Below are 27,271 nucleotides of genomic sequence, written 5' to 3' on the forward strand. Positions count from 1 at the left end.
TTTCAACTGAACACACAATGGACCCAAGGTGTATTTCCAATCCAGCTAGCTACAGAATTCATAGATTCCACAAAGAAAGCAATGATATTCCTGTAATGTACAACCCATGACATGTACAGAGCATCAGCATCTTAAGAGATCTCTTTAGCATGAAAGTGACAAATGAACCATACTACCAAGAGTATTTTCAAAACAAGATGGAGGATTGAGTCAAAGCAAACGTGATGAATCTTGATTGGCAATACACACTGTATACAGTACAAAGACAAGCTTCAAGATGCGCATTAAAACATTCGCCAGTATATTACTGCTCTCAGTCTTCCCTGTAGCAGGTAATAAATATTGACCACATTGATGAAAGAAGAATGTGTTTGAATATGTTTCAAGAGATGTTTATCTTGTTGGCAAATTCAAGGAAAATTTTGATGAGAATTGTCAAAGTATGTGGTAATTATGGTATTGGTCACAATAAAATCTGTGGCTTGGAACCTAAATAAATAACACCCATACAGTATACATTTCTGTAAATAATCACTTTCATAAAATAAATCCCAGTTAACTAAATGCACCCCTTACCTTTGGGGTCCATGTTATTAAGTATAACAACTATTTAACATCATCAGAAAATCTTTGCCAATTGGTATTTAAAACTTCAGAATCAATGCTGTGCTACTGTATAGATGATTTGTGTAAGGGTGAAGGTCTGTTACTGGACCTTGTTCAGGAGCCTGGAGTGCCATCATCAACATCCAATCTACCTCTGAGCTGCTCCATCAGCCTCCCCAGTGCAACATCAGTAGGGAGCATGAGGTGCAGGAGTAGAAGATGCAGCAGAAGAGCTGCCTTGAGAACCTGAACCCTTCTCCACAAAGTGATATTAGCCCTACGGACATCATAGGAGTTACAGTAGTTGTGGCATCAAAATTACTTTGTGGACTAGGAACCAGGAATACAGAACTTTATGATTTCAGAATGACAGATTTTGTGAGTGTGGTGTTCAATGAGTCTCAAATACTTGCATGGGGAATCTTGTCATGGAGCTGTGTTATTTCATGTCAATGTATGTACATAGCTGTCACCACCATCGTACAATCTACTCAAACCAGCTGGACCTTCCAGGCACGTTCAGAAATATTTCACAAACTTCTCTAGAAATCCTTGGATGTCAAGACTTTTCAAAACAAAAATCAGTTGATTAAAAGATTGTCAATCAAGTTCCTTTCATGAAGCTGACCCAGACCACTTCCAAAGTGAAATGTGGTCACTGAGAAGCAGCAGTAACCCAGCATTTGTTGTCCATCTTGGGTCCCATGGTACAAATCAACATGGCTTCAATGGATGTTGGTGTCTCCAAGCTCCTAGGTCCCTGGTCATCCGTCCTGTTCACAGATGATGGTTCATGCCTTTGTTCTCATGGCCACTGCCTGCAACAGACAAGTCAGTTTTACAATAAATGTTACACTCCTTCATGTGTTCATTTCATTTCACAGAGATGCCATGAAGTTGATAATGATGTCATACACAAAAAAGTCACAACGGTACAGTGTTGGATGACCTATATCCAAGCTACATCATGACAGAGAACATATAGACAGGTTTACATAATTTGAGGGTTTTCCACACAGACTCAAAGAATATGTAAACTGATATTGTCAATAAAGCATTATATATGCTGAAAACATTTAACATTCATAAATTTGGAAACACCTGTGGATTTCTGTCTTCTCAAACTCCTCCAACACTTCCTTAATGTTACAATAACAAACAAGATGACTAATACTGATCCAGCCCTGTGTCAGCTCCCAAAGTCTTTTCAGGGTCATTCACATAGCAACCAAAAACAGAAATTATAATCATACAAATCTCAAGAAGATAACAAACAAGCCATAAGCATTTTTCTCATTGTTATCTATTCTAGGTGTATGTGCCACTGTGATCAGAAAAGCAGGGTATGTACAATAATAATTCTAAGACTTACTTCCATTCAATGTTGTTGTTTATGTTAGTTTTCAAAATTATATATGCAGCTCAAAAGTCTTCATTCTTAAAGAATAATAACTAAGGTTTAAATTTTAGAGAATTTACATGATAAATAAATTTTCAGTACATTCTCCATGTCATGGATGGCTTGCTGGATCTTCATTCAGTGGTCCAGGTAGAGAGAAAGGTGGAGGAGGGTGTTTGACAGGTTAGCACATGGTGGTGGGACTGTGGCACAACTCACAAGGTGGTCATATCTCAATAGTGTCTGCCATTGCCAGTTCTATTAATCACTGGTTTGTCAGGCCACAATTACTTCTATGTTGCTGGGATCAAATATTACTGACTACTGCATTACACAGCAATCCAACATTTGGTGAAATCTACCAGCTTGGGCATGATGCACATCTGGAGTAACTCCAGAGGTAGTCTTTGAGCTATCACTGTGGTCACAATAAGCTTACGCTGCCTATCACGCGAGTACTGAGCACCCAATACCCATCTCATTCACCACTTTGTCACACAGAGCCTTGGCTGGGTATATCCATATTACCTGGGTCTGTCTACTATCCTGAGTGTCTATTTACCTGGGTTAATCTATTTACTTCACCTGAGTCTATAAACCTGGGTCTATCAATTTAGTGTATCAATTGAGTTTGTGTGCTTAGTTGTGTCTATTTGCCTTACATGTGTCTTTCTGCTTATCTGGGTCTATCTATTTAGCAAAAATGAATCTGTCTTTTAACCTGGGTCTATCCATTTTGGTGTGCCATAATAAGTGGGTCCCAGGTGGGCAACCAGTAGCAAATATCAAACAATTTCCAAAATCTTTAAGCCAAATCACTGAACATGCTGAGAATGACATGTTTGAGAAAGGGATTCTGACATAAGACTGAGGGAAATCTACCACTGATACCCTGAACTTGCAACTACATGAAAAGAAACTTCAGTAATACATGACATGCAACAGACATTAATGTCTTTCACGCACAATACAACTCCGATGATACAAGCAGCAGTGAAGCATACTGACAACAATACAACACTCAAGCAGTAACATTCACAATTCAGCCTGAAAGTCAAGTGTGTTCCATGGCACTGCCGTCAACAGTTCTTTGGTCACTAAACATATTCAAATAGCATCAAACCTTCAACACAGTAAGAGACCAATGTATTTCTTACAATACAAAAAATTAGGGTTGTGGTATGATACAAATCACCACAGTTTCCTTTCAGATAAAACTGTGCTATGACATAAGTACTATTTAAAAAAGTAAAAAGTTGTTTGGCATTAATTTGTCTTCTACTTCATAAAAAGCAGTAGTTTGAACAATTATTAAAATAACTACATTTTTCCCAACTAGGCCTTTTAATCTGGTCCTCTATAACAACAAAAATTTGCATATCAACTTTAGACAGGAAGATGCATTTGCACATGAGCTGTCACAGCAATTGTGCAGCTGACAACTAAAGCTATTAATGAACTTGTAAAAATAGCAAACTTTCAACAAGAATACAGGGCATAAAAATAAGAAATGTAATGAGAACATCCCTAACTCTATTATTTTGTACATCAATCAGGACAAAAGAAATACATGATGAATGGTGTATGACATTTTCCATAGAATATATTCATGTACATCTCATAGTCATATGCAAACCTATAACTTGCATCAGAAACCTACATTTTCACTGATGAAATTCCAAGAGGGTTAATGACATGATTTGCTCTACTTGTCTATTTCGGATGGTTGTACCAAAAATGTTACAATTTCAAGTTGGAAAATACAAGAGACATAGAATACTTAGTTGTGTTCTAAACTGAACTAAAGGCAAGAAACATTTCTACTTACTATAAAATGTGTAATTACCAAAAATCATTAAAATTATTTTGTAAAGACACATTCTATCCTGCTTATCAGCATTCAGTTCACTGTAACAAAAGAAAGCATTTCAAACATGCAGAACACGACACAGTTTGATTATCCACTCATGCATGTTCTATCAAGAGAGGGCTATGCAGAATCTCTCTATATCTGTCTAACTGGCAAACAGTACTGAAATACCAGTGTACATTGTCCATTGTTCATAAAGGGAGATACTGGCATCAGAATTTAATTTTGTCTTGCGACAGAAATATAGGAAAGAAAAGTTTTCATATCCAGTTATTCGCCAAGGTAAGGGTTCATCAAATGCAGTTCAATAGTTAAATACTCATGGATGTTTGTTTGATAATCAGAAGTGAAGTGTATTTCAACAAAGCCCTGGTGTCTTGAGTTTCAGAGGTCATAGAGTGTCATAAACAAGTCTAACGTATTACTAGAACTAAGAAAAGAAACAGACATAACTACATCTAACACTGTGATCTGTAGTAGGTCCTGAACATGGGATTCAATCATGCTTCCAGTAAGGATGTACAACACCTGGACGTCCAGACATGTCAACTAGGAAACCTTCTAGGACAGACAGTGATCTTGAACTCAAAAATAATGAGTTACTTCCCTTTGAGATGGAAGATTTGTATTCTGATGCAGTCTTTGTTGTCATTGATGAAATGTAACACCACAGTCAGCAACTGTGTCAAGACAGATGAACGATAAATAGGAGGATGGTGACTGTGGTCATAGTTTTGGACTGAACAAAAGGTCTCCACTTGGCCAATTATGAGGTTGTCACATTCAATTTCTTTACTCCGGATCAAACAAATCATTGTAAAATCTCCAGAAAAGCAAACCCACATTTCATTTATAGCTTCTTGTATTGATTTTTGAGTGAGCAAACGAAAAAAATGTAAATGCTTGGAATGATTTTGCATTTAGTGGAATAACAATCAGCTCTTCAAAAATATATTTTCACACACTTTTGATAATGTGTGGGTGAATAAACCAAAAAAACCCCACAAACCTAAAAACAGAGGGAGATAACTCTAGAAGTTCTAAAAGATTTGCCTAGTCAGCACAAGGTCATGGTTGACAAGTCTGTATACCATTCCACAATGTGACATTCACTAATGACAGAGACTGTGGATCACCATTAGTCAGACACACAGACAGAGAGACAGACAGATAGACAGATGGTGAGAGACAGAGAGTGGAGGGAGAGAAAGACATACAGTGTCCAGTGGCCACAGTGACTGGCCAACTCAGTGGTCAGTATAGCTGACTAGATGTAGTTGAGAGCTAGCCGTTTGGAAGTTCCCTGAAACAGCCCATGAGATGAGTGAGTTGGGTAACTGCTTATTTGAACAGTATTTCAGTTACATCACAGTATGTCAGCTTCAGGTTTGATGAAGAGGAAGAAAAATTCCTACCAGGAAATAGAGGGATGCTAGGTGGCTTGGCAACCCATGCTATGCCCTTGACATGGCGTCAGAGAGCAATGCACCTTTTCACAAGGCCACAGAACCTGTGATGTGTTCACATTCAAAACACAGATTCATTTCAGCTGGATTTAGATTCTTTGATTTTCAAATGGTACAAATATATGCTGCATGATGACACACACAAATACTACGGTTACTTTAGATCCAATTAAATAGGTTTGCTTACAGTTACCATGCATAAACATCCAGTGCATTGAAAGCATTGCTTGTATTTGATCTGGATGTCTGGCCTCAAAATAGCTCTCTGTCAAAAATTACAGATATCAAATTGGATTTCTCCATGTCACATAAGCGTTCATCTCAAACACAGAATAAGAATCGATTTCCCAGCTACAAACTAAGCTATCAGAATACAATGGCACATTATCAACCAAGCCATGGAGTCTGACCACTCAAACAATTGTCACATCACAACCATGGGTGGTTGGGGGCTAGGGCTCGGACAAGTCCAAGTTTTCTACTCGGATTACCCACCCCCTATAACCCTACCCTACCGGAAACCTGTCATGCTAATTCCCAACATCAAATCCAAAAGAAACGGCAAAATATTCTTCATCTATGGATAAAATTTTTAGTTTACTAACATATTAATCATGTATTATACTCAAAAGAAGATTCTGTAAATTATATCAAAGTCGTCAAAGACACTGCAACCTTTAAAACATGAAAGAATAACATATTACATTCCTTTAGCTATTCGTCACATGACGATAACAGGTCCAGGTATTGAGACAGGGTACCCAGCTCCAACTCCTTACCCACCTGTCCTGGGTACCCAGGTTAAACCCATCCAGCCCTTCTGGGGACCAATTCAAATTGAGAATTCACACAGGGAACCTTCAGGTTTTTTGTAAATATTTGATATATATATATATTATGTGTTTGTTTGTTTTCTATGTGTTTACTTCAGGATATTCAAATCAGCAGATCTGCACCAAAGAACCGCTGTACCTAAGAACATTGATGGGGATAGCGGCCATGCATGTGAATAGTTTTGTGAACACCTCTCTGGCAAGCTTCATTTCACAAAACAAGATCATGCCATCAGTGTTGAGTGGGCAATAGCAAAGCAATACTGAACAGAGCAAGCAGCTTGAGGACTCCACAGAATATGCTGCAGCAAAGAGAGTTGGCTGGTTCACTGATGACATTATACATTCTAGATGTGTCAGGACATCCGCAGAACAGGATGTTCATCATGGAAAACAAAAAGCAAGCAGTTAATAGAGAACTATTTCATTTGTTGCAATAATGCTCCAATATGTCAACGAAAATTTGCATAACTAGACAACATCAGAAAAAAGCTGCTTGTCTGGTTGCAGAAACATGGCAGTATCTGGTTAAGTTTAATGTTACCGAGGCAAAAATTATGAAACATGAGTAGAAGACATCACAGTTGTGTCCTACTGTTCCCAAAGGTGAGAATGAAACTGACCTGGTGGGTTCATTTCTTCCTCCCCTTCTTCCATCCATCTCTGTCTCTGTCCAAGCAGGTTGTCGGAATCCAGATCCACGGTGCGGGTAGGATACGTGACCCCGTCCCCCATGCTGAAATGTACCATTCCTTGTCATGCACATTCGTAGATGTCTTTAGTATTCATATGTTTCATTCAAGTATCATTGAAACAGACAAAGGTATACCTTAAATTTCCCACAGATAATACATGTCATATACACAGAGGATTCTTCATAACATGAACATTTGAAAAACAACTGTTTTGAAGTTTGGTGAAATCTGTGCCTTAAGATATGCCTTTCACTGTGCAGACTTGTGTCCCTTGCCACTCAAGAATCTGCTGCTGATGGTTCCCAGAATTGCCCTCCTTATAACCCTGTATACTTGTGTTAGCCAACTACTTTGAACTGCTACAGTTCAAACATCTCCCTCATGTTCACTAACCCACCATCACTGCAAGACTTAGTATCCCATTCTTCAGACAGTGAATATGTTTCCTTTGTGACATTGTTCTATGTATTGCTCAGTGGAACAGGGACTACCAGCAGGATGAGGCTAATATGTGACTGTTAACCTCCTAGCACCTCAGAGGCACCAGTGTTGTATACTTCCCAGGAAGTTGAGAATGAAAATCTAGTGTACTCTATCAACTGACAGGTTTGATGATTACATAGTAATGTGAGAATTCACGAAGATGGTGAAACACACACACATAAGACGCTGACCAATGGAAGAAGACAACTGGTGGCATGATGGATTCCAGCAGCAGACCTTGGTTGGGACCCAATTCTTACAGTGTTCCCAGGTCAAGGTTAAAGAACTATTTGTAAAATTTTCATCAATAATTATCCAGTGTGACTGAAAGTATCTTCTCAACTGTTATAACTATGAGTTAGTACAACAGCAAGCCCAATACATTCTAACTAGCATGCTTTATATGACAAAAACATCACTGACATTTTTTTCGACATTGACATTTAGGAAACAAGCTGTATTCAGTAATACTAACAATGCTTCAGTAACCTCAAGAAGATGTTTATTCTTTGAAAAATGTACGAGGATGTTTGTATGTTTACCGTAAAATTCTCACATTGAAAATCAACCATGTGTCTGCAAAGCTCATGGAAATCAACTGATAATTGAAACAAAATCAGATTATGAAGAGATGTTATTCAGAAATGCTTAACATTAAGTAAGTTACCTTATAAAAATAATCACACTATTTATAGACAACACTAACATTTCCAAAGCAATAATGGTTCGAGAAACACGACAACATTGATAAACTATAAGAAAAGACATGTTTAGGACTTTTTCCGAGAAACATCTACACAACAGTAAATAACCATCAGCCAAACCATGGGTCCACTAAACACTGCAACAGAACCTTCATTATCTGATAACGTTTCCCTAAGAACAAGCATCGTTTGCTAAATGAAAATGTCATCTGAAATAAACATGGCTGAATATATATAAAGCATGTCAGACATTAATTGACAATAAAGAGAAAAAATAAACATATAAACAACAAAAAACTTAGTAATGAGGTGTCCTTCACAGCCTACAATTTATTTCAATTTAATTCAACAGTGATAAGTAAGCATTAGGTTAACAGCACAAAGACAACAGCTAGAGTATGCCCAGCATGTATACAGTGCAAGAAAAGCAGTTATATAGCACATGTGGACATCAGACAGTGAAGCAAATATGTCTATCAGTGTAACGTTTCATACGTAGTGAAGTAGTCACTTGGCTGTGCTGAGTGAACTAAACATGTTCTACTGAACAATCACATAAAGCATAGTTTCGTTACCATCAGCACTATCCCCAAACAAATAATCACAATGTGATATTCAGAATATTTTTTCTATCAATCAAAATAAACTGATCAATACAGTGGACACATCTGATAAATTGAAATATGAGCAAAATGTCAGACTTCTATTGAATACAGGGACATCAGTTTTCACAAAAGTAACTGAACGTCAGTACACTGATCTAAACTGGGTCAAACCAGTGGATTTTATTTTTTGTCTTGCTATTTTCTGAAAGCCTGTTCACTTAATATTACAAATTTTATTGATTTCAAATGATCATCTATACACCAGATGTGGATCCTAAATACGATAAAGTAAGATCAGTTACCAGCCTATTTCCCTTAAAATTCTCCAAAAAAAACACTCTGAGACTTTACTATGATTTTCTTCACTTTTTGAAAGTGCACATGAATTTTGACTTATTAGCATGCAAAGGCTAAGACAAATGTGACTAATCTGAACTCTCATGTGAGATGAACTCAAGTTCAGAAACAGGCCGATAACAATTCTGACAAGCCAGCCCATAATGCATGAAAGTGCTTGTGTCCTATCTGTATACAAACAAGGAGGGAAGAGCTGGCTGTTTGTCAATCTATAACTACCGTAAAAGATACAAATGTCTGTGTCAGTGTGTAAAGATCTGGTTTGCCTGTAACATTGTCTGTGTGTACATCTGCTGAGACTGACAGTTTCTGTATCTCTAGATCTGCTGTCTGTGACAGTGTCGGTTGATTAGCTTTGTGATGCGTCTCTAGATCTGTTGAGACTGACAGTTTCTGTATCTCTAGATCTGCTGTCTGTGACAGTGTCGGTTGATTAGCTTTGTAACAGTTTCAGTGTCTGCAGATCTGCTGAGACTGACAGTTTCCGTATATCTAGATCTGCAATCTGTGACACTGTCAGTTGCTTAGCTTTGTAACAGTTTTGAGTGTCTGTAGATCTGCTGAGACTGACAGTTTCCGTATCTTTAGATCTGCTATCTGTAGATTAGCATTGTAACCATGTCAGTGTATGCAGATCTGCTATCTATATATGTGGAATGTAGATGTCTGTGTCTGTAGATCTGTTGTCTGTGACAGTGTCTGTTGGTATGTCTGCTAATTTTCTGTGAATGTGTAGCTGTCTGCAAACCTCCTTTGCTTCAAGCTGATGGACAGTTTTACCATGGAGGACTGTTGCGAATACAATACTCAGAAATGTAAGTTAATATCCACAGCTCATTACCCTAGACTTGTGCTACCATTATATGTCTACCCTGCGAGTTAGCAGTACGCTGACCTTGTAGCAAGTTTACTTACATGTCTACCATCATGTTGGTGAGCATGATGGTAATGGTATCTGAAACCAGTGACTATTGGTCAACTATCAGCCAATCAAAAACATGCTTACTACTAAACCCCTGACAATTCTTCATGCTCATATTAAGTATTTGTGAAACATGCACAAACTGATTCTTTACTCAGCACAAACATGTCATCTTATATATCACACATCATAATTTCATTAAGTTTAAAAGCTTAACTCTTCACAAGTTTGCAAAATGAACTGCAATGCAGTTATACAAAAGTTTCTCATACAAGAACTCTGGGATTACTATTTGTCTATGTAATAAATGAGAAAAAACATCCAATATGCAGAAGCAACCAGTCACCAGTGATACGTTATGTGTTAGTTTGCCACAATTTACCCATGGAAACATTCATTGTTATGACATCTACTCTACATATAGGATCAGCTACTGCATCTGTGTACTGTCACGATTGACAAACTTTGTGGATAACAACTTCTTTATAACAATAGTGTGGTGTTTCGGTACAGATTCTTGCAGCGTTGTCAAGCAGGAATGACACATACAGTGGTGGTAAAGTATATATAGTGAGGCTGACAAAGACAAAAAGATAACAAGGTAACTAACACAATAGGGTGGGGACTGAGGTGATGTAGCCAGTGGGTAGACAGTGGGGGAGGGAGTAGAAGCCAGCAATGTACAAATGTAAGGGATGGTTTATACTGCTGATTGTGCTTATGATGCACTCCTCCAAGCCCTCCTTGTTGTCTTTGTTAGCCTCACTATACACACTTTGCCACCACTGTATGTTACATTCCTGCTTGATAACGCTGCAAGAATCTGTACCAAAACATCGCACTATCATAATAAAGAAGTTGTTATCCATAAAATTTGTCAATCTTGTACTCCACAAATTCTAAAATGCCACTCAAAGAAGTTCTGTGTACTGCCAGTCATGCATTTTCATTCCACAATTGAGAGAAAATCATATGATGATTAAGACTAATTAATATTTAACTAACTTATAAAGCAAAGGAACAGTAAAATATGTTCCAAGTCTCAAGTAAAAAATGAAACCACATAAGACTTGGTATCGGATTGGGCTGTTGAAAAGACCATGACGTATATGGTACTCGATATGCCAGAATCATTCACATTTTCAGCAGTCACTAATCTGGAACTGTCCTCGCCCATGAGGACTAATATATCTAACTTCACTTTGTTTAAGTGTCTTCATCAGAGTCTTGTAGAAGAGAAAAACTTACTCTGCAGGACATTTAAAAGAGAAATAACTTACCAGGTTTAAATACTAGGAAATGACAAAACTCAGAGGCAACCTCAAACAAACTGTTGATTAAACCATGTTAACAAGAAACAATTTCTGTTACCCTGGTTACAGATGCTTGGTTGTTTTTGTGGGAAGTGGTGACAGATAAACAAATGTTGTATAAAACAGGACTCCACAAAAACATAATTAGGGTTTCAGAGACTCAAGTACACAACATTCCTCTATCATGTGAAACCATGCAGGATTTTAGATGCAATGTGGCAGTGGTTGTTTCGCAATATCATTATATTGAAATCAGTCATTTACCATGTTGGTAAAACAACGTCCAAATCGACCCTTGAAGCCTTGCTTTACAGTAAGTGCAACTGAAACCATGGCTTGGCCACACACATTTGATAAGTTATGAATTTTATCATTGAAAGCATTTATACTTAATATTTGATAAAGACATGTGATGATAAAACCTGATGTCGCATAGGGGCATGGAAAGAAAACAGGGTGAGTATAGATATCACAAAGCCTGGTTATGGCATCTTGAGTACCCACCCATGGGAGTGTTTTACTGCAGCATTCTAGTTTGGCCAACTTGCCGTAAACTGACTTAAATATGAACAAAATGGCATTTAAGAAATATAACTTCTTATTAGATTATTCCACAATATATATTTAAGGCAAGTTTATCCAGAAAGCAAAACAAAAGAAATGCAAGGCCTTACGGAACTACCTGGCTGGTGAGCAAGTGATTGGGTTGCATACAGAGAAACAGAGAAACAAGAAGCCGGCTGTGGCAGCTAACCTGGGGGTGTTGCCCATGGTCTGATACGACATGGTCGCCGACGACTGCGAGGGGAAGGACACCCCATCACCAAGGCTACAAAACATCACAATCAAAAGGTTATCATTGTGAAAGAATGTCAGCTAGTCCTCAGGGCTATGTTCCACAATGTGATCTCAGTAATACAAACTCTCTTATATGCTAAGTAAACATCTGATGGTTGAGAGGCTAAGATGGACCTTGTAATCAGCACTCCATACCTAATATTTCCCATGTCAACATCTACAAAGAATAAACATTATCCATAACAACAGGTGGATTAAAATATGACAAATGTTACAGCTTTCCAGATGTGACATGCTACTTTACTGACCCATGAGAGTGAGTGAGTTAAACTTTACGCAATATTTTATATATTTTAGCAATATTCCAGCACTTTCATGGTGGTGGACAACAGAAATGGACTACACACTTTGTACCTATGTGGGGAATCAAAGCTGATGAGTGAACGCTTTAACCATTAGGCTACCATACCACCCCAACCCAAATCAGGGAGTGAGTCAGTTTAATTTTAAGCCACACTCAGCAATATTACAGCTGTATGGCGGCACTCTGTAAATAATCGAGTCTGGAAAAGGCAATCCAGTGATCAACAACATGAGCATTGGTCTGCGCAATTGGGAACCGATGACATATGTCAACCAAGTCAGAGACCCTGACCATCTCATCCCGCTAGTCACTTCTTACGACAAGCATAGTCGCCTTTTATGGCAAGCATGGGTTGCTGAAGGCCTATTCTACCCCAGGACCTTCATGTGTCCCAAAAGAGAAGAGACTAAGTTGTTTGTTTTCCCTTGTTGCATGGCATGTATTGTATCAATGAATTTAAGACAAAAATTTACCAGGACGTGAAAAATATGGTAAAAGGTCAAGTGACTCGAAATAGCCTTTTACCACAACATGGAAACTAATACTTTGATAGAGAGGGCCCCACTTACAAATATGGCTAAAGAACAAATTAACTCACATATTCTGTACTCTTTTAAACAATACATAAGAAAGACTTGTGATTAGTCTTAAGCAGAACACCAAAATCCTACTTCATAAACGCATGGTTAATTACTACCGACCAATTTAAAGTTGCCAAAAAGTTGTCTGCTTCGCTGTCGCCAACTAGCAAAACCACATACAGGTTACACAACTCTGTAACAACAGCACTGCAGTGACGTCATGTTAGGAAGGCTTTTCAGTTAGTTGTACAGAAAATATGTAACAAGCTCGTCAATTTGCTGATTTCTCAACGTCAGCAAAGACATGCCGAATCGTTAGGTGGTCGTCAAATGTTCCTAGCTGTTGGGTGATGGTGTCACCATGAACAGATTTCCATAAGACCCCTCAGTTCATGCTAAATATGTTGTTTTGTGAGTGCAAAGCAAGTGTTGTGGAAGCCTGTACATGGGTTGTTCAACTCCTACTTCGCTCCCAAGATAGAAGATGCTATTTAGATATATTTTCACTGAGATAAAAAAATCAAAACTACTTACTAGTTGTAGTAAATGATTGATAACCAAAAGGTTTTACATGACACAACATGTGACATAATGATTTCATCCTCAGAAGCAATCGAGGTCGTGGTGGAAATGACAATAACAGTATAAATAGTATTATATCGACAACCTCTTCGCTTCCAAGAGTGAAATTGTCATGTTATAAATACTGTCATGCAAAAGTCTACTATATATCTATCAAAGACATATTTTACTACCAGCAGAAAGTATTTTAGATTTTGCAACTTGGTGAAAACAATCCTAAATAGCATTTATTCTCAGACAGGCAGATGTTCACAACAGGCAAGACACGCCATTTTTTTTAAATCATGGTGTCACTGTCTAAACTCAGTTTGAGAATCAATTAGATTATGGTTTGTTTTCATCGAGATAAAATGATCAAAACTACTCTGTAAGTTAAATATGTTTCTGAGTCATGACCAAAACGATTTTGAATGACACCCATTTTAACAGAATGACAAATTAGTATTATGACAAGCGATTTTGAAAGAAATGCAGGTGATAAAACTAAACGGCAGTAGATTGTGAAAACATGCAGCTTTCATTTTTCAACACAGTTGTCATGACTGCAGGTTTAGACAAGCCTGTTAACATGACAATCTACCCCCAGTAATATACATGAAGACAACAACAACCCACATAGGTATACCTCACGCTTATTGCTTGAAATTTTGTTTGCGGGCCAGAATTGTGCACTGTTGTCAGAAAGGTCAACTTATGGCACTTAAAGGTCGAAATGAGTAGTTTTATTGACAGGGTTTCATTTATAACATTGTCAATGAATAATTTATGTATTTTTACATCTGTTGAGTATTTGTGATCTTTAAATGACTGGAGTGATAACTACATTGGTTATGTAACACATGAATGTGTCCATCCTAGCTCATGGACCACCTCGTTACACTATTATGCCAAGAACACTTCATGGAATTGGGCCTGGTCTACACTTGTTGCACCAAGTATCTTGGGGAAACATGCTTTACCAGAAAAATAAACAACAAAATATGTTGTATTTCATTACATAAAAAGTTTCAAGAGGGTACCAGAGGACTAGAATTATTCGCTCAATATCCATATAAGAATACATATAGACATGTGGCACTATCCCACAAAACTAATTCAGATAAATGTAACAAGAAATTATTGTTTCATATAGCCTTAACAATTGAAATGATTGAGCCAAAGCAGTAATTCACATGACATCTTGGCACAAAGCAATAAGATTTACCAAGCTAAACATTGTTTTCAGTCAATACACTCACAACCCAAATGCTATATTCTGAAAAGGAAATTCTCAAGAGCACTTATCATATTTTTCCTCTTATCTTAACAAACTAACAAATCCTAGACAGTATAAAGAAAATGTTTCCCAGGCAATGTTTTCTTCACAGTTAGGGTGGTAGAACTCTTATTTTGAAAAGTTGGCCACACTCAGCAATATTGACAGCAGCGTTTGAGTAATCTTACCTGGACCTGACAATTCAGTGATTAATATTTGATTAATATCGACTGAACTTCAGAGCAAATAACAATCAAGTGTGAGCATCGACCTCCACAACTGGGATACCATGCCATGTGTCAGTCAACCAAGTCAGCGAGCCTGACCACCCGATCCCCTTTATATCGCGACACCAAGGATACACATGATCACACAGTGAACTCAGGTCACTACCACAATGTCAGTCAGCAAGCATGGATAACAATATTTGCTTTACACACAAAGGAATTATGTCAAAAACATTTTTATTTTCAATAAAAGTGACTGGATGCAAAGGGCTTAAACTGATATGACAAAGCCTGAGAAACACTTTCTTCCTTTCAATAAAAGTAACAAAATTACAAGAAATCCCTTTGTTCTCATTGAGCAATATATGATTGATCACATGGTGTACGGACATGAGCAATAAGGCCTTAACTGATATCCTGTGAGTTGACGCTACCCACCCTGGGGGTGATGCAGCACATCAGCTGAACAAATCACCCATAGACAAGATGTGATGGAAGACCACTTACACCTCTAAGAACTACAAAATGTCAAAACTTGCCAACTTTAGTTCTTAAAGAAATGACTGAAAATGATCATTTTATCAACATGATCAACTTAAATGCATGCTTCAGTGACTTTTACAATTGGTGCAGCTGGTAAAGAAAAGACAAATTGGATTGGCCAAATCCACATGTTATCGAAAAACTTCAGTTTTGAGTCAATGTTTCAGTTCAAAAAGATGACATTCTTTCCTTTCTCCCTTAAGAAAACATTACACACAATCCTTTTCACATCAAATGTAAAATGAAATCAAATTACAATATTGATAACTTAGCTCATCCAATGCCCAGATAGGTGCACAGCCTAGCATCTAACAACCAAGTGTGGAATAGTTAGTCAGTAGAGCAAAGCACCAGGCTTACCTGGAATATATAGGCAGGAACCAGTTCTTGACCTGGTCCCCAAACACTTCCTGGAAGTTGCCCCCTCTGCCCAGACTAAAGCCTTCTTTGTCAGGCCCACTCTGAAAAATTGGCGCTCGGAAGGCCTCTGTAACAAATCACATAGGGTTTGCATTCTGTATGCTAGGTGTTTTTAGTATTAAGCCACAACATAGCTTACTGGAATCATAACATATGTTCTGTATTTGATGTACTAGGTGTCCTGCGAAACCGTAATGACAAAAGAGGTCAGGGGGCACTGGTTTAGCAAAATATGTTTACTGGTTACTAATAAACATACTATTTATTACAAGTGTATTAACATTAAACAAGGGCACCATCAGTTTTCTTGCACTGACTTTCAAGATTTTTCATACTTTTCAGCATGATCAGCTCCTTCAGCTGAGTCAATACACTGATGCACCACAAGATTTATTCAAATGATAATTTATACTTCACAATCAATTCTGCACTGACTGTGTTTCTGATAATCAAGATGTTTCAAATGTACTGAAGAACATTTGGCTTTGTCATATAAAACCATTCTAACTGACCTGCTCTTTAAACAACGAACAATATTTTTCTAAAATAAGTTTCATTATTCCTCTGAATTTGTTTGAATTAGTGTATGCTGAGCAGTGTATGAGGAAACACATTCTGCCATTTCAACTGCATACTGTTCCAAGCATCACGGCATATGGTACTCACCTAACGTAGACCTGTTTTTACATGTAAGGTAAAGATGATACCCAAACAAGGATATCAAACTGATACCAAACATTATTGACACAAAAAACAAGAATAAAAGATGAAATTTTCCCATGCCATTGCCAGCTCCTCCCTGAAAGAAAATTTGGAATGTTATATACAAGAAAAATATAGAAAGGTTCATCATTAATCTTACATAAAGACAGGTAAAACTCACCATGAGGCATGAGTGAGTGATTGGTGAATGGGTTTTAACTTGTTCAATATAAAAGAGATTTTGTTTTCATTCTTCAGTCTACAAAATGTACCATGTTTTCAGTGATCATCCCTAAGCTTTTAGAACATGCCTGAGTAAATTGTAAGCCACAGAACACCAGCCTATACTATGAATGATGAATATGGATGGAACACTGTCCAAAGTCACATGTGTTATTAATAACACGATCCAGCAATACAACTTAGTAGTCCCACATGGGGAGATTTACTGTGACAACGCATGAGGTTGAACAAATAATCTGTGACTGTTGTGATAACAACAAAATCATGCAGTTCACAACAAAGAAATAGTTTGAGTCTTCTTTGGTGCCTTAAACAAGAGTCATCAGAAGATGACATATCCCCCCAGCCCTCACATATTTGAAAGGACAAATCATCTGAAGGTTACTTAATGTTTTCATAGATTAAGTTTGAATCGTTTCCATGGAAGTCATGGATAAATTATAAATGCCATATATGTGTAAACAGCAAAAGGAACCACTTCAAGATCAGTCTCATATATCTGAAAAGATCTGTTGAAAGATATGAAAGGGTTTTCAAGTTGTGCTCTGGAAATGATGCCTTCCCTTCATTTTTAGACTAAGTCAGAATTGTTTCAATGGAAACCGGGAAAAATAAAATTGTCAAAACATTGTCAATAGCAAAAGGCACCACTTTGTGGTCTGCCTCAAATATCTGCCAAGTTTTGCTGTAAGATATTGAATAGTTTTCCAGTTGTGCTCCGGAAACGATGCCCATCCCTCCATTTTGAGACTAAGTCCAAAAAGTTTCCACGGAAACTGAGAAAATAATAAATCACAAAAACCTGTAAATACCAAAAGGCACCACTTCAGGTTCTGATCGAAATATCTACCACGTTTTGCAGAAAAATATTGAACGGTTTTTGAGTTCTCTTCCGGAAACGAAGCCCACCCCACCATTAGACCAACACCAAAATGTTCCATGGAAAAACAAAAAAAATAAAAATGCCAAATATCTGTAAATAGCAAAAGGCATCTATCAAGTTTGGTCTAAAAGTAATGAACAGTTTCCGAGTTATGCTCCGGAAATGATTAAGGACATTAATGACATTAATGATTACATGCCGGGGGGAAAAAAAGGCTGTCTCATACAGCACTTACTACATCCAGAATTTACATTTAGTAGAAAAAACATGACAACAGTCACCTACCTTCCAGAAATCTATGAAATACTTGAGGGAAGTGATGGCAACATAAAGACAATAGAGGAGGGCGTAACCCAGGAACTGCACAAAGAACTTGTAGTTGGAGAACCCCACACAGTTATTCACCCTGTAAACACGGCAACAAACATGCTGATTTCTCCTTAATGTTAATGACAGCATTCCATTATCCCAGGAATACTACTTTAATGTCAACGTATTAACTGTTTCTAATTGTCTTAATGTGATGCCATATTCACAACACTTTGGGTTTTTTTTAAAGAAATGTACACATACAGATGCTACTTGTCAGCTAACAAAAATACAGAACATACCTATGACAATGTAAACTGCAATGCCAGCTGCTACTGGAGTTATATTATCAAAACCACTTTAAACACCACTATTTCCCGTTTCAAATACTGGGTAGTGGGCTTGCCTAGTGGCATTCACTCATCATGCAGAAGGCCCAGGTTCAATGTCCCAGAACAGGTTACAATGTGCGAAACCCATTTTTTGTGTCCCCCATTGATGGAACATTGCTCAAGGCAGCGAAAAATCTCCCTCACTCACTCTCTGTTTCCAGCAGCGTAGATTATGCGGCTAGTACTATTCCAGTGATAACACAGCAGGGCATACACACATTGCCCAAGGGAAGAATCAAACCCAGACCTTCAGTACGAAGGGTGAACACCTCACCCCAAAAACAAGTGATGAAGTCAGTTACAGACAGCTTACCATGGGCAGTGGTGGTCCATCTTGAGAATACACCTGAAAAAATGAAATTGATTTACATATGTGACATTCTCACAGACATAGCTGACAACAGTCTTTTTCAAGCATTATTTCATGTATAGTTTGATGTTGTTATTAGACTAATGCCAGCTGAGTTTTCTGAGAGACAATGACTGAATTGCTATTGATCCATGTCAGCAATATGTTACAGAAATGCAGATGTGGGTTACCTCCCCTGGTAATGGAGTGCCTGCGTTTTTGACACAGACCAACATCATCTGAACTAACCCATAGTTGAGTAAACAATTAGACCAGTGTTCTGAAAGAATGAACTGTACAGAAATTGACCTTGTCAACAATATTAAACATATTCTTGATCTTTTCATTATTTGTTCTCCATACCTTGAGCAGACTGAACAATGGTGACACCTGTCGGGCTTTATACACCGACATTTTTCACAGTATCTTGGACCTGAAAGCAACAGGAACAGAGAAATTCTGAAGTAATTTCTAAACTGACAGCTGACAGCTGATCTGTACAAGACAACCAACACAAACACCTTTCCCCAGTTGTACATGACAAAATAGTTAATGTCAAAATGCTTGTATTTATATTCTAACCAATATGGTATATCACTAAACTTCATTCATCATAACATAATCCTGCATATTTTACTTTAGGTTTGCATACAAAAGGACAGAATGATTTTCAAGAAAATAGAATAGTAACTGAATAGCCGTAAATTTTGTATGCTGTGATCTACCTACAGCCAGACATTGTTCTGTTCAGAATAGGTAGGTTCCTCGCAAACTGTTTGAGCATTTCTCTTTGCCTGTCCTCATTGGTTTCTCTCTCCAGCTGGTCTGCCTCTGCCAGACTCAGGTAAAACTGCCAAACAAAGGTGCATTGATGGGTGAGTGCTCTGTAATACTGTTGTCATCAGTACAACAGCAGGAACACACACATAATCACATGTGGAAAAGCACAAACACTGAAACAACAAATACTACAAATTGTAAACATCACAGGCATGACATGTATACAACAATACTAGAAATTACTTCTGACCTGAGGCCTCCATGATGAGACCAGCATGGGGTACTGATGACCTATTCTGGCTTTGAGTCCAGTACCATCTTGGCATATCAATACGCAACATCAACTGCTATACCGTATCATAACTAAGAACATGTTAAAGACGTGCTTTCTAATGAGTTTGAACTACTTACTTCTTTTGGCACAGGTCCATTTTTTGTGAATATTGTCTGCCAATAGGCCCAGGCAAACATAAAGAGAATCGGATGATACAGCAGGAGATATATCACTGTAAAGGAACACTGCAATTGTCATCATCTGGGCTATTACAGATTTTTCAGAGATTTTCAATCCCATGGCTTATTTTCAGAGACCACATTCAAGGCAATAATATTAATAACAATAATTTGAATATGACTGATCTATTATATCAAGAGTATTGTGTTAGTTGATAACAAAAGCATAAGAAGTCTTGTTCTTACATATGATATTCATGACTGTAGCATTCTAGTAAAATCTAGATATTTTTTATATTTGTATACATATCATGCATTATTCTTTAATACATTTACTGCTTCCCCTTGACAAGACAAAGCTGTGTGATGGAAACATCAAACAGAAGTTGTTCCAACTAAGAGAGTCACTATATTGCCATCGCACTGCATCCATGTGACCTAGTAAGTAATGACGCCGCGTATCTTCGCATTACTGCTTGATTGTAGCATTTGAAGGAAACCATTGGGAGGTAGCTCAGCAATGGGCAGGAGACGAAAATGAGTAAGCATACAATTATAAAAAATATCTAGATTTTACTAGATTTCTCAACTCATCCTGCATTACTCCTTAATGCATCTACATCTGATATAAAAATGCATGCAAATATTCAGTTGGATACTCTTGATAAACTGAAGCCTACTCTATTGCTGGAGTTAATCCGCCACTATCCATGGCCCATGAATCCTAGAGACAAATGATAGTGTGAAGGATGAAAGGTGTCTGGGTAGCCTGGCCTCCCGCACCAGCCGAAGCACCACATTCAGGTCCCAAGAAGATGGCCTGAACTTGGCCTTCTGGTCCTCTAGACGGAAAGAACACAACAAAGCTTGAAACTCCAGAATCTAGGTCATCTTAGTGTTCAAAGCTACCAAGTATATTGTAATAGTACCATCCTTGAGGTGTCTATGACTGTGCAGAAACAGAAGAAATTCAGACAAGAATTGATATAATGCAGTAACAGAATCCTGGTGTTTGTCCTTGCACAAACTGTCAAAGTATCTCCATTTGTTGTCATACAAACCTCCAGTAAAAGCTCTGTGTGCCAAGTCACAACCCTTTCATCTCTTGCAGAATAACCCTGGGTGCTTCAAGTAAAGCCTTTGCAAAGGTACCAGTCATGCAGAAGAGACTGACCTTGAGACGGGTGTGAAACCCTACTGTGTGAGTGCATCAACAGATTTGGCCACTCTGGCAGCTTCAGAGGATCATTGGTGATGAGCTTTCTTAATAACAGGAATGAACTCTTTTGGGCCACTAAGGCATGATCAAAATCAGAGGGGTGATGAGTCACCCTGGAAAAGCGTACACATTTATGTTTTCCCATGGACATCTGAGGATTCAGGATCCATGCTTGTGGACGCAGAAGCAGAGATATGTAGGTCTGGATCAGGACATTCTGACTGAGTGAGTGAGTTTAGTTTTACGCCACACTCAGCAATATTCCAGCCACATGGCGGCAGTCTGTACATAATCGAGTCTTGACCAGACAATCCAGAGATCAACAACATAAGCATCAATCTGCACAATTGAGAACCGATGACATGTTTCACCCAAGTCAGAGAGCCTGACCACCTGATCCCGTTAGTCACCTCTTACGACAAGCATAGTCTCCTTTTATGGCAAGCATGGGTTGCTGAAGGCCTATTCTACCCCGGGACCTTCACAGGTCAATTCTGACTGGTAGCAAACAAGTCTATGCTGGGATGGAAGGAACAATCCACCTATGAACTGTAGCATGCATGAGGTAGTCAGCTCTGACTTCTGCTTGTTGACAATACATCCCAGCTGATGAAGCAGGCGTCTGGTGAAATCCTTAGGAAAGACCAGAGTTGATAGGTTCTGCAGATTGAGGAGACAGTCACCAATGTAAGACTTGAACTGAATGTTCCTAAGGTTCCAGTGGAAACTGTTGACAGAGCCTTCCGAAAACATGGTGCCTTAATGGATGGAGTTGATGTTAACTTGGCAAAAGTTGATGTTAACTTGGCAAAATCCTCATCAAGTCCCAGGAGTACCTGTCTGGCCTGACAGGTAAAGGCGGTGCTGATTGTATAGTAGGCAAAAGAGGTATTGTGTGTACCAGAGGAGTTGTCAATGGAAAAGGTGCCACAGTCACCAGGGGTGCTGCAAATGCTGCCAGCTGTGGAGTAAATGGACAGATCCACAAAGACACCATTCCCTGGTGAAACATTGGAAAAACAACTGCACCCAGTCTGGAATAACATGCTTGTAACAATACATCACATTAATCACAAAGGTTTTCAGTAATTAGAATTACAGCCTAAAAGGGATTATGAAAGAATAATACATGGTAAATACACAATACATTTCTCTTCAAATAAATATTAACATGAGAAAACACTAACCATTCCTAGAGAAACACAAAAACACAATGTGTAAAGCCATGAGTTTAATCCCAGCAAAAAATCACATGGCTGGTGACAAGCAGTAATGTGAAAATATGTGACCTCAGCATATTCCGGGTCACATGGATGCAGTGCGACGGTAATATGGCAGCTCGCTTAGCTGGAACAACTTTGATGTTTCCATCACACAGCTTCGTCTTGTGAAAGCAGGGGTGGAAATAATTCTTGAATTGCTAAAGTACCCCGGTACAGTGACACTTGTAAAATCACTTGCACTGATAATTTTTCCACTATATTAACAGATTTTCTTGTTGATTATTTAAATAAACAACATAACTAACAATGGAAAGTCCACTTGACACCAGTACAGTGTGCTATACAAATTAGCTTGCTCAACTGAAATAAACACTAGACTGGGACGTCGGGCAATGGGTATTTGCAAAGTAAAGCAGTAAACGCATTAAAGAGTAATGCAGGATAAGGTGAAAAATCTAAAAAACGTAAAACTGACATTACCTTTTTCTGCTATACTTTCAACTGTGACTGTAATGAGAAAGAAAATAACTAATTTAAGGCAAGTAGAATGACAACTTTAACAACATGTCAAATTGTACCAATACTTCACATTATGGTAAACCATTATTTTATGCAATGTTATGAATAACGCAGGTGTCTCATAGAGCTGAGGGTCATCCATTAAAGTGAGGGATGACACAACTGCAACAGATCACAGAAACGCACAAAAGGTCATAGTAGATTCTATTTGTTTTCTGGAGGCATACAAAGGACAAAAAGATGTGTATGGTAACTCTGAAGTCAAATTTTATGAATAAATATGAAATTATATATAACTTTGCACACTTCTTATGTACGAATTACAAAATAAACTATAGTAGATATTGTTGGGTAAGATAATACAACATTAGTGCTATCTATTCTGCTATTCTATTATAAACTGATCAGAAAACAGTGGTCCATCAGAAGTCACCAAATGTTTATGGAAACAAATGCACATAAATATGCTGGTTAAGTCACATGCACACAACAGAACCATTTGCACTTTACATCATATTGTAAAATATTTAGAATGGAAGAGCTAACAACTAGTCCCTGAGGATCTTCACTAGTTTCAGGGGGATGGACCAGTGTTTATTCCAACATTGTCCACTTTCACATACCATTCACTACCAATACATGACATCATGTAATATGAAACCATTCATATTGTAGCACACATTTTGCAGGAGAAAATATTATATTCAAAAGCATCAATACATTTGTTAATTGTCACAGGTCTACTCTGGCCGTGACTCAGTCTACTGCCACAAGTTCAGGAAAATTCTTGGTATTCAAGTATACAAGGACTGACAAAGAAGATACTCTTCACACACTTATAATATTTATCTATGTATTAGTCACATATGCCATCTTCATGAAAATGGTTACAGGGTTCCCCATACACATTTCTATTTGGGGGTCAGGTTGAACTTTTTAAGGGGAGGGACAGGGAGTCAGAACCCAAATTTGGGGATCAAACAATTTACAAAGATAACTGATTTTTTAACGAACAATTTCCTTTCTTTCAGGTATATGCCTCAAAGTCTGAATTCTTAAGAATTATTGTGTGTACTTTCAAACAGTATATGAAATAGTGTCTGTCCGGTGGTGTGCTGCTTGCTACTTATACAGCGGGCTTACAACTTTATTTCGTAGCCCGAGCTGTGCTCCAATACATTTTCCAAGGGTATACATTTGACCATGTCATTGACTACCAGAATTTTCAAGAAAATAATTTACAATTGTGGTAACTAGATGATGTCAGTAGAGTTCATGATCAGTCAAATGAATTAACAGTGACCACCAAATCATGGTTTTATTTAATTTTGCTTTTGCACACGTTTGATTTTACCTCACTACAAGTTATTAATTAATTACTTTCTTTTAACACTATATCTCAATTTCCTATATTTAATATAGGGCTGGTCACATGAAAACAGGGCCGGAAACATTTTTCAGTATTCAGCCCCGTAGGCTTCCTGTCTTTTAAAGGAGTTTTATACACTGTTTCAAATCAGTTTGAAATCAAAAATCAATTTAGTTACATTCATTACCCAGAACACTGAATTGTATAGTTTGATTACTGATTTTATTGCATCAGAAATGACGCAGTGTTTGTTTTTTTTATTAGTATTTTCACTTTACGCTGTCTTATACACAGGTTTTGCGTTTCAGTATCTTAGACTTGGGAAAGACTGCCCTCTCACTTTATGCTGGTTTGTTCCAAGACTCTACAACATAATACAGCAGTTGAGATCACTTCTATTATCAGAAAAAGCAGTGTTCACGAATAGTGTCTGACCCTCTGACAAATCTGGCAGATTTGGCAATGGTCAGACAGAAGTCCCCAACCTGCTGGCCCCAGTGTCTGACTGAATATATTACAATGACTTTGTCTGAAGTTGTTATTTGTGGCATGTGACACTTATTCACTGTTCATAAATATATGTTTATAATGTTTGTCATTGTATAATGTTAATAATTTCAATGCCAATTATGAGAAATGTTAAATCTGAAATGTGTGTGTAATTTTATTCTGTGGGTCCTGTGAATTTTCAGTGGGTCAGACAGACATCTGAAACTTACAGGACCCAATGTCCTGTTGCTTTGAAACACCATTCGTAAACACTGAAAAAGTGTGCATATTCAGGACACATGTTCTCAATCTATGGCATACATATATACTAGTAAATCAGTTCATGGCTAGTCTGAGACTTTACAAGGCTGACTGAAAAATTACAGCATCCTAGTAACAGATGTTTCAGAGTTATATACATACTGATGAGATTGTTACCACAGACATGAATATTATGGGGATAAAAGACCATAACCTAACCTTTAACAAAGCAAAGAAAACACTTGGCACATATGTAAATAATGTAAATCTCCTTTTCATAAAATTAATTATCAAAATAAAAAACATGTTAACAATTAATTCATATTTTACTTACAGAATGTTTATGTGGAACAGGTGTATGGCATTTGCATTATTCCTGTTTTGATAACTTTCGGATCCATCTGCAGAGTACAATTTTTTCTTGGAAATAAGTAGCAAGTTTTGCACCTAAAAACGATTAGCACACAAGCATATGAGGTACTCATCACCAGATACACAAGCACTAATCATAACCAATGACCATAAACCACTACATGGTCTCTGTCTGGACAATTCACAAGTTGAATGTGCCTAGCTCCAAACCGACAGATCCTCTATATTCATGTTTAGCAGACTGAAATCATTGGAATAAAGGTGTATGTCAAAGCACATTACACAGTTTTGCTCATCATGACATCCTCAAATACGCACACAAGCTGTTTGGTTTTCACTCACCATAATTATTGAATATGCCGGAGGTGAATGGAAAGTAAGACATTTTGAAGATTTTATAAAATTAGATACATTGATCTACATCATCGAGGAACCTGAAATGGGCCTGCAGAATATTTTGGAAACAAGCCCCTACAAAATGAACCAATCTGAAATCATGCAGCCATGACAGAAGGGGTTCCTTCCATGCCCCCATATTTTCTTCCATAGAACAACAGAGGTAACACAATGTGGTTCAACATTATTACGTACTTAATTTATGGGCTTTTAGTTGTTTTTGTGTGTCCTCTAGTAAGTGTTGTGTTTTATTTTGTTAAAAATTCAAGGATATATGTCAGTTAATATATAATATCTGGGATGGGGGGTCGGGAGGGGGGGGGGACTCTTACCAACATGACATTAACCAAGTTAACATCTAAATACATATGAACACTGTATTTTTTTAATCAAAAAGAATTAGCAGTCACAAGTGTCAAGGAACAAACAAGGAAGTGGCTCAGATAAACACAACAAACTCTCTATTAGTGAAGTGAAGTTTTGATCAGTACGAGAAAAGAATCAAAGGAGGATTATAACCCTAAAACATGTTTGTGTTTGATACAATTCTAACATTAAACGAGAAATATCAGAGTGACAGTGCTGTGTCATTATCGGTGATGACAGGTTGTTGCCGTGCGAGTTCAGTCAACACACTGCTATTTCAGTACTATTTCTGACGAATAAAGGATAAAAAAATGTTAACTTACATATACACATCTGTATAACATAAGCATAATAGGACCAAACGACAATGGCTGTGATAAATAACACAGGAGTCCATCTAACTGCAGAACAACATAAATTGATAGCCGTCGGAGCCATCTTGGGTGTTTGTGTTTAGCTTCCTACGTCATCAATTTGTGTGTATTCGTCATTTGGTCATCTTCGTGTTCCTTCGTGCAACACCGTTCAAACGCAAATCCAGCGAACGTTCAACACCACTCAACAAACAGTGATGGGTGTGGCTCAACAGAGTCGAACTGGTGCAGATTGATGTGTTGGTGCACGGATACTTATTTTTTTTAATGTGAACGTGCATAAGTGTTAGTATGTTTAATAATACTAGTACATAACAGGTGAAACCATAGGGAACCTAGTCTGTTGTACAAAAAAAACCTGAAGTAAATATATGCAAGAATGCCCACGCAAGTCTAGAAAATGTGGCAAGTTTAGATTTCCTTAGCTCTGAAAATGACCAAAGTCTTAAAGCTCCATTTCATTGTATTTTTTTAAACTATTACCGGGGTGTACTTTTTTTTCAGTAAAATGTGTTCATTTTAAAGGCTAGCAGTAGTATATAGGGGACC

General features: G+C 37.7%; 1 protein-coding gene across 3 annotated transcripts; it reads right to left on the reverse strand.

The window, feature by feature from the left end:
* On the reverse strand, nt 1-26,797 carry LOC137274647 (palmitoyltransferase ZDHHC2-like). Of its 3 annotated transcripts, XM_067807954.1 has the most exons (13): nt 26,672-26,793; nt 23,057-23,083; nt 20,093-20,187; nt 19,631-19,751; nt 19,265-19,334; nt 18,866-18,898; nt 18,137-18,257; nt 16,690-16,822; nt 15,964-16,090; nt 12,008-12,082; nt 6,798-6,910; nt 5,093-5,178; nt 1,359-1,424 (listed from the first exon to the last, which is right to left on the reverse strand). In XM_067807954.1, the coding sequence occupies exons 1-12, from the start codon at nt 26,784-26,786 to the stop codon at nt 5,123-5,125; spliced, it is 1,086 nt and encodes a 361-aa protein (XP_067664055.1). In that variant the 5' UTR covers nt 26,787-26,793; the 3' UTR covers nt 1,359-1,424; nt 5,093-5,122. The 3 variants fall into 3 exon arrangements, with proteins under 3 accessions (XP_067664056.1, XP_067664055.1, XP_067664058.1); XM_067807955.1 differs by lacking the exon at nt 5,093-5,178 and having other exon boundaries at nt 1-1,424; nt 26,672-26,797; XM_067807957.1 differs by lacking the exon at nt 12,008-12,082.
* Nucleotides 26,798-27,271: the final 474 nt, after the last annotated feature.

This window comes from Haliotis asinina, chromosome 2 (assembly GCF_037392515.1).
Source record: "Haliotis asinina isolate JCU_RB_2024 chromosome 2, JCU_Hal_asi_v2, whole genome shotgun sequence".
NCBI classification, from domain to species: Eukaryota; Metazoa; Mollusca; class Gastropoda; order Lepetellida; family Haliotidae; genus Haliotis; species Haliotis asinina.

What these genes read in the sequence shown, in the direction of transcription:
- LOC137274647 (XM_067807954.1), bottom strand. Translation starts at nt 26,786, where the DNA reads ATGGCTCCGACGGCTATCAATTTATGTTGTTCTGCAGTTAGATGGACT. An exon ending in TGAAAGTATAGCAGAAAAAG is followed by an intron (nt 20,188 to 23,056) that starts GTAATGTCAGTT and finishes GTTCCTTTACAG; the next exon opens with TGATATATCTCCTGCTGTAT. An exon ending in ATGGACCACCACTGCCCATG is followed by an intron (nt 18,258 to 18,865) that starts GTAAGCTGTCTG and finishes CCGTGTTTACAG; the next exon opens with GGTGAATAACTGTGTGGGGT.